Genomic DNA, 13,803 nt, shown 5'->3' on the forward strand with positions numbered 1-13,803 from the left:
TATGGAAAATAGCAGATTTTTTTTGTGTCTACTAGCAGCAGTATTTACCTGTAATGTTGTGTCTGGCAGTTTGAGGAAACTTCCATTCTTCTACCTGTATGGACGGGCAGCTGACACCTGTAGAAACAGAGAAGCAGTCAAGTTGCAGCAGATTCTTGTCCTGCTACCAGTGAAAGGTTTTGCATAAAACAAATTGTACACCTGATCATGAGGAATCCTGTCAAAACTTGGTCCTGAACATGAGGTGAACAAGTTGAGGCGATCAAAGCTTGTCTGAGGGGAGATAGACACCATCTAAGATATAAATGGAGCTAAAAATAACATGCTCTTGTCTGGAAGAATCACTCTCCCAATCTCACTGCCTGGTGACAAAGACAATGACAGGTGGTCTGATGCACTTTCAGCTGATGGATGACATATGAAAAAACTAACTTTAAAAAGGTTCAGCCAAAGTACATCCTATAGTATGGCATATCCCATGTGGCATATGGAATTGAACTGTTTGAACTTTTAGTAAGGACGTCACACATCTTTTATGGCTCAACTGGTGCTCTGGGTGCGTGTGTATGCATATTTAAAATATATACATATTAAAAAATGTATCAAAAAATATATCAGAAAAACTGATCTTGACAAGAAATGATCGCCATCCATGTTCACTGCTCACAGTCATAACTTTTTGCACACAACTTGATGTTTGAGGGAGATGTTGCATTTGAAATCCACTTAAAATATTGTTTTGATTCATTGTAATTCTGTATATATCTTTCAATACCCTTTTTCGTGATTCACAAACACTGAAAAGTTCAGTTTAGGACAAGGCGTTTGAATAAAAAGACTTTCTTTGTGAAGAAGCATGTCAGAGGCGCCTGAGACGAGAAGAGTTTTTAATCAGCAGGGTTTGATTGGCTCAAAGACACGTACATCAATCAATGCGCATTAACAAGTTACTGCTGTGGAGCGAAACTGTCACTTAGATGTTTCAGAGATCAGATGAGAGTATGAGAAACTCCAGCAAAAGCAGCTCAGAGCCGTCTCGTTGAGCTTCTAGTGGCGGAGGAGAGCTGGTGATGGGTATTCTAACTCATATTCTTCCCCTGTCAAGTTACAAAGAGCTCTTTTTAAATCTACAACACCTGAATCTCTCCACAGCTAACTCAGCACATACAGATAGGGAGGAAATGTCTCCAACAAAAACTTATCTGACAGATAAAGAATTCATTTTGAATTGTTCTCGCATTTTCACTTTTTGAAATCAGACAGACTCGGCTAAATCCCTTTTCTTCTCGCTTCTACAAAGCCCCTCTGCTTTCACACGGCAAAAAGGCGGGATTAAGATGCGGAGATGTCAGGGAGGAGATAGGAAAGCTGGAGGCGGCTCTCGCTCCTGAGGCAATGATGGAAAGTTGAACGCAAGGGGAGGAGAGGTGCATTTCAAACGCGCCGAGAACAGACACGTCATCAAGCGACGCGGAGACAGTGCTAGAGTTTGAAGTGGAGTGAAGATTTCTGGGGTTTACCATTTCACAGGTTAAGATTCAGCATTCTTTTAATTTAGAGATACGTACCTGTACGAGCTGCTTCACCAGAGACTGTTAGACACTTTTGAGGTTCTTAGAAATAAAAAGTCCTTTACTTGCTAGAAGAATGAAACATCCATTTTAAAAAGGGTGGAAGAAAAAAGTTTAAAGAAAGGGAGGGAGAAAAAAAAACATATCACCTTGCCAGGATTCAGTCAAAACGTCTCCTCATTAACATTATCTTGAAAGCTCATAAATGTAAAATACTGCGCCCTACTCTTGTTCAGAATCACTCCTGCAGCCTCTGCTCTATTTGTCCCTGATTGCATGTTGTTTATTGTATATTTTTAGGTCCCACAGTTGGCCTGGAGAAACTCATTAAGGAGAAAGCCAATTGGGGATGTGCACAGCTGGGGGTGAGAAAAGTCATCCTAGAGACTCAAACCCAGGGTAATTGGAGGTGAACGTGGGAAAGGTTTTGTTGAGGTTAGTTTGTTAGCTTGTTCAATCATGCATCACTTCTAAGCACAATTTTACATGGTGATGAAATTGTAACTGCTGCAATCAGAGCAGAAATACACAAGAAGTCAGTCACATAAAAGTCACATAAAAATGTCTGAATATTTCCGAACGTGCATAAAGCAAGCAAACAGCATTCATATTGATTTTGTGCTAACTTTAACAATGACCTAATGTGGTTTGATTAAAGTCATCAATTAAATCTTGCTCTTAACTGATTCTGAAAACAGGTTTAGCTTTAAAGGGTTAGTTAACCCAAAAATGAAAATTCTGTTATTAATTACTCACCCTCATGTCGTTCCAAATCTGTAAGACCTTTGCTCATCTTCAGAACACAAATTAAGATATTTTTGATGAAATCTGGGAGCTTTCTGAGCATTCATAAACAGCAACACTACCAAATTCAAAGGCCAGAAAGGTAGTAAGGACATCAATAAAATAACCCTTATGACATCAGTGGTTCAACCGTACTGCTATGACGCTACGAGAACACTTGCACGCAAAGACAGGGCTCTACAGCGCGACCATTTCTTTACTGCGTGCGACTATGAAAAATATCATGTGCGACTGACCCAGTCAGCATATTTGTGTTTGTGTTGAGGATAGTTTTAAAGATTTGTTTTTGCAGCGTTGAGTAATGTATCACAGATGTATCTCATGAATCCTTTCATAAACAAAGTGTAGAGAGAGTGTAAATAAGATTCATTGTGCAGTGTAGAGAGCTTTGTTGATTATAATGGAACTTTGTGAGATCCCGATGAACTAAGATGAGTGACAGCTTTTAAAGGAGTCCACTTCCAAAACAAAGATTCACATATAATGTACTCACCCCCTTGTCATCCAAGATGTTCATGTCTTTCTTTCTTCAGTCGTAAAGAAATTATGTTTTTTGAGGAAAATATTTCTGCTTTTTTTTTTTTCCATATAATGGACTGGTATGGTGCCCCGATTTTGAACTTCCAAAATGCAGTTTTAATGCAGCTTCAAACGATCCCAAATGCGGTTGTAAATGATCCCAGCCGAGGAAGAAGGGTCTTATCTAGTGAAACGATTGGTTATTTTCATTAAACAATATTGTATACTTTTTAATCACAAACGCTCGTCTTGTCTTTCTCTCCCTGAACTCTGTGTATTCTGACTCAAGACAGTTAGGGTATGTCGAAAAACTCAGACCGTATTTTCTCCCTCAACTTGAAAAATCATTTCAAAATCACCCTACATGGATGCAGAAGTACCGACCCAGTCTTTTCAAAGTGAACATGCAAAGAAGATCAAACACCATTAACAAAAAAGGTAAAACAGCGATATAGGACGATTTTGAAGTTGAGGGAGAACATGAAATGGGAGTTTTTCAACATACCCTAACTGTCATGAACCGGAAAAAAGCAGTCCAGGCAGAGTAAGACAAGACAAGCGTTCAGCATTAAAAAGTATATAAATTGTATTATTTTTATGAAAATAACAGATCGTTTCACTAGATAAGACCCTTCTTCCTCGGCTGGGATCGTTTACAACCGCATTTGTGATCGTTTGAAGCCGCATTTAAACTGCATTTTGGAAGTTCAAAATCGGGGCACCATATCAGTCCATTATACGGAAAAAAAAATGCTGAAATGTTTTCCTCAAAAAACATAATTTCTTTACGACTGAAGAAAAAAAAGACATGAACATCTTGGATGACAAGGGGGTGAGTACATTATTTGTAAATTGTTGTTCTGGAAGTGGACTGCTCCTTTAATGATTTTTAAGGGAATTTGTAAATGAGATATTGATTAAATACCACAGTTAAATAAACAAGAAGTTACTAGGTGACTTACATTGTCTGACTGTAACACTATTGCCTGATTTTGCTCTATTTCGTTGTCAAAAATAGTTTGAAACATTCACAAATAAGCCGGTGCTCATCTCCATTCAAACACACCGGTGTATTGTTTATCAAGGAACGTGCCTTTTTAACCGAATCTAGTGAGTCAATGATTCAATTTCCCATTTATAAAGACATTCACTTGCTTTGTTTCTGAATGAATCACCCGCTCAAACGAATCAAATGAATGAATGATTCAGTAATTCAATCAGTGACTTGCCGCCACCTACTGGCAGATTTAGTTTCATCTTTAAAATAACTTTTCAGTAATTCAAACAATTTAATATTCCTATATTCAATTTTTATATTTAAAACATTAATCACAACATAAATTTACAAATTTGACTGCACTCATGCCATCTCTGAGCCTTATTAAACATGAAAATACACCTACAAGCCACTTTTGTGTTCTATGCCGCCTCTGTAGTAGTAGTTAATACTGATTTCTTTGATAACTTATTCTACTTGTTCTTATTCTATTGTTTTAAATAGACCAAAATATATTTTATTTAAATTTTAAATGAAAGATGACATACTTTTAATAAAGTTAGAAAAATTCCACTACAAAGGTAAAAACAAAATTCCCCTGTAAATCTCTTTAAGTAGTAAAATATCACCTTGTAACAGGAAGGCTCATTTTTGATTAGATTTTTTGATTATTAATTAGAAGGTGCTCCTGAAATTTTGACTGTGCTCCTAATTTTTTTAAGTTCAGAGCACAAGTGCTCCTAGAAAGAAAAGTAAGTGTAGAGTCCTGAAAGAAAACTTCAACTTCAGTTCTCTTTGTGCGTTTACGAGAGTACAACGATGCATCTCAACGTCTATCTCTCTTAGTTCATCATCTGTATATTCTGGTTCAAATAAGTAAAGCTGGGCAAAAAATGGCTAGCCATGCATTGTGATACTATTGTGAGTCGAAGACTGACACGGAAGAGAACAAATTGTTAAATAAAATTGTTATTTTTGTTTTCTCTGCACAAAAAAGTATTCTTGTTGCTTTGTAAAATTATGGTTGAATCACTGATGTCACAAGGGCTATTTTAATGATGTCCTTACTACCTTTTTGCGTCATGAACGTGGTAGTTGTGTTGCTGTCTATGCAGGGTCAGAAAGCTCTCGGATTTGATCAAATATATCTTAATTTGTGCTCTGAAGATTAATGGATGTTCATCCATTTTTGGATGAACTAACCCTTTAAACATAGGATAGCAGTATAATCATACTATTAAACTAGGCAATGCTTTTGTTATAAGAGTCACTAATGGTAATAAAGGTTTATATGGTCATATTTCAGTAGAAGAGTGGCTACATTCAAGTCAGACTTGCATTATTATAATACTAAGATAAAATAGCATTATTATATAACATAATAAAAAAAACTGGAAGTGTTGACATTTCTCACTCCTGCCTCAAACCTCTCAGAGACCCAGCTTGAGAAGAGTCTAACAAGCAAAAGTGCAAAAACAACATGTTTCTAAGTATAAAGTGATGAATGATAGAGGACAAGTCCTTACAAAGTCTAAACTTGAGATTCTGCCTCTAAACAAGCATAGCTTTTCATGTTCTCAAAATTATTAGATCACAGTTCAGTGTTGTGTGAAGCCATTAGCCAGTAGTTCCAGCATGATGGTTTTCAAAACTCCCCAAATTTCTTTAAAATTAGTCTAATTACGATGAGAATACAAAAATGCCATTCAAAAAAAAAAAAGAAAAAAAAAGTCAAGTCTTACTGCAATATTGAGGGGGCCCCACTTACTACTCAGTTCTGCTGTGTAAGAAAGTAAGGGGGAAAGATGGAAAGATCCCAATTTTCCATAACCATATTGTTGGGACACAGCCCTGGCAGTCTAGAGAACAAGCCATGGCATCACTTTTAAACACTGAGCCATTTTCCACAGTTCCTCGTTCTTTGACAAATTTTATTCCTCCTTTTTTATTTTAAGTATTACCAGACCTTATAAAAGTACAACATTTGAAGGGAAATTGTAAAAAAAGAAGCAATGATTACTTTGAGTCAACTCAAATTTGGCTAGTCTTCTCTGATCTGTGCTATGAGGAGCACAGATACTGTTCAGCACACAGCAGATGCAGTCACAGAAGACTACAATATATGCAAAAATCCAAATTTTCTGAAGCCAAGATGTGATAGTGAAAAATTATTATGGGTTCAAGCCCATAGTGCTGAAACCCTATTGAAATTGTTAGAATGGCAGCAATCTCCACGTAAAACTGATCATGCAGACCAAACCATAAGTCGTAGAGACTTGAAACTTAAAGGGACGGCAGTACTCCCACCGCCTACAATGTGACCAAGGCTCACCCCAATCGGCCTGACGGAGCCGCTACAGCGATCAAAAGTATGAAAATCGCTCATAACTCCTAAACCATCAGTCGCAGGCTCAAGTGTCCTATGTCATTGGAATACTTGAATACTGGGCTCACGCTGGAAAATGCATGCATTCGATTGTGAGCCTGGCAAAATTTTCGGGTATTTTTAATTTTTTAACCCTTGCATGCATATCTCGGGTCTTTAGCGACCCGGGACGTCATTTACTACCCTCTGCCTCCTTCATTTTTTTTCTTTTTTGATGTCAAGTTTGACATCAGTTTTCTTAGTATTCCTCATTCTATTCATTATAAACAGTAAAACAAGAAAAAAAAAAAAACAATAAAATATAAAATAATGTCTGTTTTCTGATTGGTTTTTTGTAAAAAGTGTATAGGGTCACTAGAGACCCGAGGTGTGTACTAGTGCAAGTATATTTTTCAATATAAACTCAACTGGACCCTTCTAAATTTGAAAAAAGGAATGAAATATCCTTTATTTTGTTGTTCTGTAATTGCTCTTAAAAAATCAAGAGAGTTTTTTGCTATTGCAGCAGTTCCATCCGTGCTGGATATATAGGTCCGGGTCGCTAAAGACCCAAATTTAAGGATTAAAAACCTATTTTTGCTAACTAGTACTAGGTTTTTCGCCTGATCGGAACTAAACCAGCACAGAAAGACTCTCTTGAGAGTGAATATCAATAATTATCAAAAAAAGTTTAACTTTTGACTCACTGTCGCAAAACGTTTGAAAGACGCAGGGCCACTTTTAGTAAAATGCCTGTAACACCTGTACAGAATGAGATATCCTCACCAAACTCAGAACACATATGTAAGAGCTCAATCGGAGGTCTTCGGGCAAATTTTTGGGCAAATTCTCGCCAATGTGAGCTGAAATGAGGAACACACCAAACAAACTAACCCAACAGACGCTGACCGAAGGTCGACTTTGACTTATAGGCAATTGGTGGCTCAGTGGACCTGTTTGACTCACTGCCCAAAGGTCTGTAAGAAATGTAAAAGAAATCAGGGGGCGATATTGCATTTTTCAAAGCCACAAACGGCTGTATATTGCGTGTCTTTTCGCACATACACGTCTCATTCCACACAACTTTGCCTCTAGAACCACTGTTGTCAATCAAATTGTTTGTTAAATGATTAAGAAAATGTAATAAGAACTTCTTTCACAAACTAGTACTAGGTTTTTTGCTCAATCTGCAAAAAAAAAAAAAAAAACACTGCAGTACAATTCTTTGGACTCTCTAGGTCTATAATTATCAAAAAAAAAAAAAAAAACATTGAAATTTGAAAAGCCAAAGGGAAAACTCAAAACTCAAAAGTTTGCTCGGACAACAGCTGGCACTATAACAGTCATAAATTTTAAAAAACATAAAGTTTCTATGGAAAATTACCATAGAAATATATTTGCTTGTTAGGCGAGCTCTTAAGAGAAGCAGTGACACATGATCTCTGAATTTTCAGTGAATCTCTTTATCTGGTTCACAAAGCAATCTGAAAGCTTTGTCCATGAATCAAACTGGTTCTTCAGTTCAACAGATTCATTGATCCATTTGCAGTGGTTCTCAAGTTCAGTGGATAACCACTTTAATGTCTGTCTGTTTCTAAAACAAAACTATGGTTTGATTTGTAAGGACTTAGAATATAGTTCACAAGCTGTATTAAACATTTTTGTGGTGCTTTAAAAGCATAATTCTTTCTGAAGCTTGAAAGTGTCAGGCTCCACGGGGACTATAAGTGAGGACCAGAACACTTCTTTTACATTCCATAGATGGGAAAAAAAAAATCCTAGGGGTTTAGGATGACACGAGGATAAGTAAATGATGACAGATTTTTCATTTTTGGCTGAACAACCCCTTTAAATATTCATAATGTTATGTTGGCAGCAGTATGAATTAAACATACATAATCTTAGCTGTTTGAACTAGCCTTAACGAAGTTATCCTTTGATTTGGAGACGAGGTCCTTACCTTCAGCTGACGCCAGATGACCCCCATGACCCAAGCAGATGGTGAGAAGCACCAGAGAGGAGCAGATGACCCTCATGACTCCCTCCTTCAGCTCCTAACCATGATAAAAAAGAATAAGTGAACAGGTGAGAAGGAAACTTCTTAAGCAGACAGAGACAAATGTAAATCAGGAAACAGGTGTGATAAGAAACATAGTTATAAGCTCATCCGCATTGGTACGCCTTATGACACATTGCCATTTTTTACATTTAATACCATACGTCTGCAATAAAAGAGCTTCTAAATAATTGCCGGAAAAGCATGTGGGAGCAGTCATAATCAATACAGCGGTTAAAGGCCAGATTAATAATGGTGCCTATTAGGTTGGATGGGTGCTTTTTTTAGAGTATAAATTGTGGTAATGATCCAAAGAATTTCCAATAAAGCTTTGTAACCCATGACGTTTGACGATTATCATTACTGTGTCCATCTGTCCCTCTCGGTAACAGTGTTATTTCTCACATACACAGCAACACAATGGTTCACCACAATGAATGTTGAATATACGCTGTACACTGCCTCCTTTTTATATATATGTGTAAAATAGAAGCCATTATCCACTATAAATGTTTCAAACTGCGCAAGAACTCATGTTTCATGTTTAATTCTTTTAAGTGGCATCCAGTTATCATCTTGAAAATAAAAATGGTTATTTTGCATTTCTAATGCCATTTTGTGTAAAAATCAAATAACTAAGTCGAGAGAGACACATTAAAACATGCAGCTGATATTAAAAGTAGAACATACTGCATTGTGGGATACAGCATATGCTCACCAAGAATGAATTTATTTGATTAGAAATACACTATTTAAAACAACTCTTTTCTATTTTAATATATTTTAAATAGAATTTATTCCTGTGATGCAAAACTGAATTTTCAGCATCATTACTAACCATTATAATATGCTGATATGCTAAAGCTCAATGTTGAAAACAGTTCTGCTCCTAAATATTTTAGTGTATTTTTCAGGATTCTTTGATGAATAAAACATTCAAATGAATAGCATCAGGTCTTTACTGTCATTTTTGATCAATTTAATGCATCCTTGCTGATCAATTATTTTTTTTTTTTTTAAAAAAGAAAGAAAAAAAAAAAAAACTTTCTAACCCTAAATGTTTAAATGATAGTGTACAGACTAATGCAGGCACTGTAAAAGTAGTAAGGCAGTATAATCATACAAAATAATAAAATAGTTGATATAGGATACAGGATGTCAGTGCTGGACGATATATCGGTTCAAAGTAAACTGGTTTGAATTACGCACACTGTATGAATTTTTAAAAAAACGAGGCATTGGTAAAAGTGGCTAAGCGGCGTATACAGCGGCTGAATTGAGAGGCGATCCCTGTTAACTGCATACACTTCTGACTAATGGTTAGAGAACTTTTAGAAAATTTTAATAACACACAACACATTCCTTAACTGGGCAAATAAGCTGTAAGTATCCTTTAACACAACTTGATGCAAGAGCAACCTTAAAGTTTACCATGTGCAAAATACTGGAAGAAAATCCTAAATACTGAATTGGGGTTTATATGAATGTACCTCTGAGGGGAATCAACTGTCTTCAGAGAAGTTTAGATGGTATTTTCTTTTTCATCTTACCTCAGTATAATGCATATTATAAGCTTTGTTTATATCACTAATAAAGGAAATGCTGTATCGCTGCTTTTCCATAAGCGCCACCTGCTGTCAGAGAATGAATTTGCGTTCTCATTCAGCCCGTCTGGTGTTTTTGTTTGGTGCAGATATATTTTGAGTAGCATACATCAAAAACTGCTCATGCTACATGTAGCATGTTTGTTTGGATCATGATTAAAATGCAGTGGTTCTGCAACCCCCAGTCAGAGAAAAAATGGTCATGAACTGTAAAACCGCCAGATACAGCACTAAAGGATGTTAAAAAAGAAAAAAAGAAATTTGTATTTCCTTGTCATTAAATGAAAGAACCTTTTATTATGTGTACTTAGGCTACATATTAAGTGTATTATGGCAGTGACTCAACACATTTAACTGCTTGAAATGCAACCAAATGGACTATCCAGCATGTCTCAGATATAGTTGCATGTGTTCACAGAATCAAACCGCCTCACTCCCCTGTTTACAGACATACTGCTCGCTGAAAGTGACCCTCACTGGCATGTCTGGACATGAACCTGTCAGAGTGATGCATTAGTCAGAAAGTCCTAAGGGGGGGGGAAGGTCTTCTCCTCGTTCTTTTATGGCTTTCTTGTAAATTTCAGCCCGTCGGTGATGTTTGCAAAGGCAACACCTAATCTGCATCCTCCGACTCCGAGGTCATACCACCTGCAGGCTCTGTACCAGTTAAGACACCAAAAGTAAAGATGTCATGTGAAATAACACCACCCCAGAGTATACGCTATCACCTGAAGATGAGAAATGCTCTACCTTCCCTCACCACACGTCCACACGTCTGTTTGTATCATTCCGATTCAGTTATTTACAAAGCTCCAGCTCGCTTCTCACTGCAAAATCAACAGTGTTCTTGTAAACAAGACAACATCTATTTCAGATGAGTGAGGCGGAGATACTCCATTACCTGTATTCAATGCCTCTGGGCAATTTCTCATTACCATTCGCTTCCACGCGCAGAAAAAAAGGAATGGAAATTAAAGCTTGTGCTTGTTTTGTTCCCTTTTCACTTTGTTTGCCGCGCAACGAGAACAGCTGGACCACGCAGATAAAGGAAAGAGTCTTTCTTGCGTTCTGTTTTGGCTCGGTGCCCGGCAATCTGAAGTGAACGTCTATAGTCAAAATAACAAAAGCACTAGTTAGGGAATCAAGTATGTGGGTTACAAACGCACCGGGGTGACAATTCACAGCGTTTCAATGAAAGATTGATAGTTACAATCAATCTATGCATGCGAAAACAATAATTCGAGACCATCTAAGAGAATGGCTAAAAGTGACAATGTGCATTTTTAATAAACAAGCGCTTTAATTAGCTATTGTTAAACTGTCTACAGTCATTTTGTTTTGCAGACCGCTGACAGGAAGGAGGCTGTCAAGAAGGCGCGTAGTGTGTTGTTTTCATGTCAGAGTCTGAGAGCTCAGGGAAAGAGAGAGCGTTAAACTCACTCTCTCTCTCTTCGGAGCAGTGCAAACAAGGGATAAGCAGCATGTTTTATGCCTATTTTACGTATATAGTGCTGTCAGTTAATCACTGTGTTATAAACACCTCTTAAACACACTATTTTGGGAATGCAGGGTGCTAAAAATGTCATTGGTGTGAAGGCCTAATGATATGACATTATAAACAACCTAAAGTAAAACACAAAGTTAAGCTGAACGTGGTGCATTTTTCAGAACGCACAGAGCATTTGGTAGCAGGAACCTGCGAGCAAAAGAGACACATCAAACACAAGCAGAGAGCAATCCAGAGAGATTTATAATGGGGTCCGTGGCATTTGTAATCATGTCTGCGGCACTGTTTAACCTTCAATTACAGCTGTTTTGCAATCATTCTCTTCTAAAGGAGCATTTATCTTTTTTTCGGTATAGCATGTCTTCTCGTTCAACGCAGAGACTGGAACTGGCTTGCTTGAAGCTTGGTTTATCAAACTAAACCTAATTATTGATGGGAATGTGTGGCAAATGGAAATAGTCTGTGTCTACAAGTTGCAAACGTTTCTTCACCTTGCCTCCCCTGCATTAGCAGCAGATGGTTTTATCCTCAGATAGACCGTGCATTTTTTCCACTCCCACGGGCTGGTTTTTAAAAAATCCCTTTGTATACCCTAGGCAGAGAGTGTGCTGAAAAGGTTTAGATAGAGATTATGAATGAACTATGGTCTGTATCAAATTTAAAAGCACCTTGCCAGGGGGAAGCATTAAAGAGCTGTCCTTCAGATTACACTTTTTAAAGTTGCATCATAACTGACAAGCAATATTTGCAATGTCTAAATAATAAAACATATCAGAAGTGTGAGTGAAAATGTGTCCCCTCCTCCTCATACTGACAGCAGCATAGGGATGTGATCATATTCCAAACGTCACTATGACACGCAGCTGCCCAGATGCGCGTCTGGAAAGAGCAGCAAGAGCATTCTGTCTCAGACCATTTTTATTTTACATATTGCTTAAATAACACTGCTATGATTATAAAAGTACGTCATATTGTTATTAAGTATATTAAATATGAATAAGTGAACTCGCATATTTTTCCTCATGTATGTTGTTTTACTCTACCCTTGCGTTTTCCGCGTATTTGTCGTTTGCAATATTTAAACAGTTTGTCTTTGTTTAAAAACAAAAATAAAACAGTTTTTCTATTACAAAAAACAACATTTGTTTTCATATTGTTTGCTTTTGTTAATATAATCATGAGAAAAACGCAGTAAACTAAAAAGCAGCGATCTGGAAACTTTACCGCTCTGCCGCTGGGGGGCCAAGATTGGGCTACAAGTCAAAAAGTTTTTACCACAAATCAAAGTGGTAAAAAGTGCAAAAGAAAAAATATATGCAGTAATTGCATGTGCAATCCGACAGCACGTTGCACATGTAATGAAAAATGCACTGAAAACGGTGTAAGAACATTTGAATGATGAAGGAAATAAATTAAATCGTCTATAACTGATATCTGATACAGAACGAAACCTATCATTTGCATCCCTACAAAGCATTAAACGCATGCTTATATGCATACAGTACATTGGCTAATACATTTTTAGTAAATTACATGGAATAGGCTAAAAGTCCCGTTTCTAGCCTAAATAATAACTGATGAAAACCTAATCTATATCTCCGGGGAGTTTGCAAGGATCCTCGTCGCCGATATGTCAGAACCAAAAACACATAAATTTACCTTCCGTGATCGTTAATCCAATGAATTATGGCCACATTAATCCACAGAAACTGTTCTTAGTGTAATCCAGTTTGCTGAAGGAGCTTCCAAGAGTCCTCTCTAGCGTGGATAAAGTTTTTGCCTAGGAGTTCTCCTTCTCCAACTCCTTTCTCCCCTCCCCTCAGAGTAGTTTTAATGAACTTTCCCTTCACTGTCGTTCCTCGATGGGAGAATCTCCAGGATCCGCTTGATGACATCATCAGCTGCTCCTGCTGAGTGTGGAAACGCGCCGCAGGCTGCCGCCTCCCACAAGTCCTGCTTTGTTTGATTCCTTCTTTTCAACTATGATTCCACGACTGAGGAACTTATCTGAGGTCATGTTAATGCAGACAGCGCCGCGGATTAGACGGGTCATGTGTGACCGAATACCAAAGGCAAGATATTACAAACTGCCACAGTTTTGATGGTAACCATATGGTTAAACGGCACTGGGTCGTCTGGTTCTTGTTCCGTTGTTTCAGCTTTGGCGGTAAACCATGTGGATTGAATTATCATGGTTTGCTGTTACTATACGGTTTTAATCGAAATAAGTAGTTTACCCTTACAAAAGTTCACTATGATAATCATAACTTCCTCCAAGAATATTCCCAATATCCAAATATGGTTTGCATATTTGTGTGTTAATATGCTTGTAGTAAAGAATTCCAAGATGTCTGAAATATTGATGAAGCAGTGGGTGAAC

The 13,803-nt window shown here is 37.3% G+C and overlaps 1 protein-coding gene across 3 annotated transcripts in view; it reads right to left on the minus strand.

Moving 5' to 3' along the window:
- col16a1 (collagen, type XVI, alpha 1) overlaps nucleotides 1-13,446 on the minus strand; it is a 92,167-nt gene extending 78,721 nt beyond the window's left edge. For all 3 annotated transcript variants that reach the window (XM_051136949.1, XM_051136950.1, XM_051136948.1), the window contains exons 1-3: nucleotides 13,083-13,446; nucleotides 8,217-8,310; nucleotides 49-117 (exon numbers count right to left, since the gene is read on the minus strand). In XM_051136949.1, the coding sequence (XP_050992906.1) occupies nucleotides 49-117; nucleotides 8,217-8,292 (145 nt within the window). In that variant the 5' untranslated portion in view covers nucleotides 8,293-8,310; nucleotides 13,083-13,446. The remainder of the gene's footprint in view (nucleotides 1-48; nucleotides 118-8,216; nucleotides 8,311-13,082) is intronic.
- Nucleotides 13,447-13,803: the final 357 nt, after the last annotated feature.

This window comes from Labeo rohita, chromosome 19 (genome assembly GCF_022985175.1).
Source record: "Labeo rohita strain BAU-BD-2019 chromosome 19, IGBB_LRoh.1.0, whole genome shotgun sequence".
In the NCBI taxonomy this organism is placed as follows: Eukaryota; Metazoa; Chordata; class Actinopteri; order Cypriniformes; family Cyprinidae; genus Labeo; species Labeo rohita.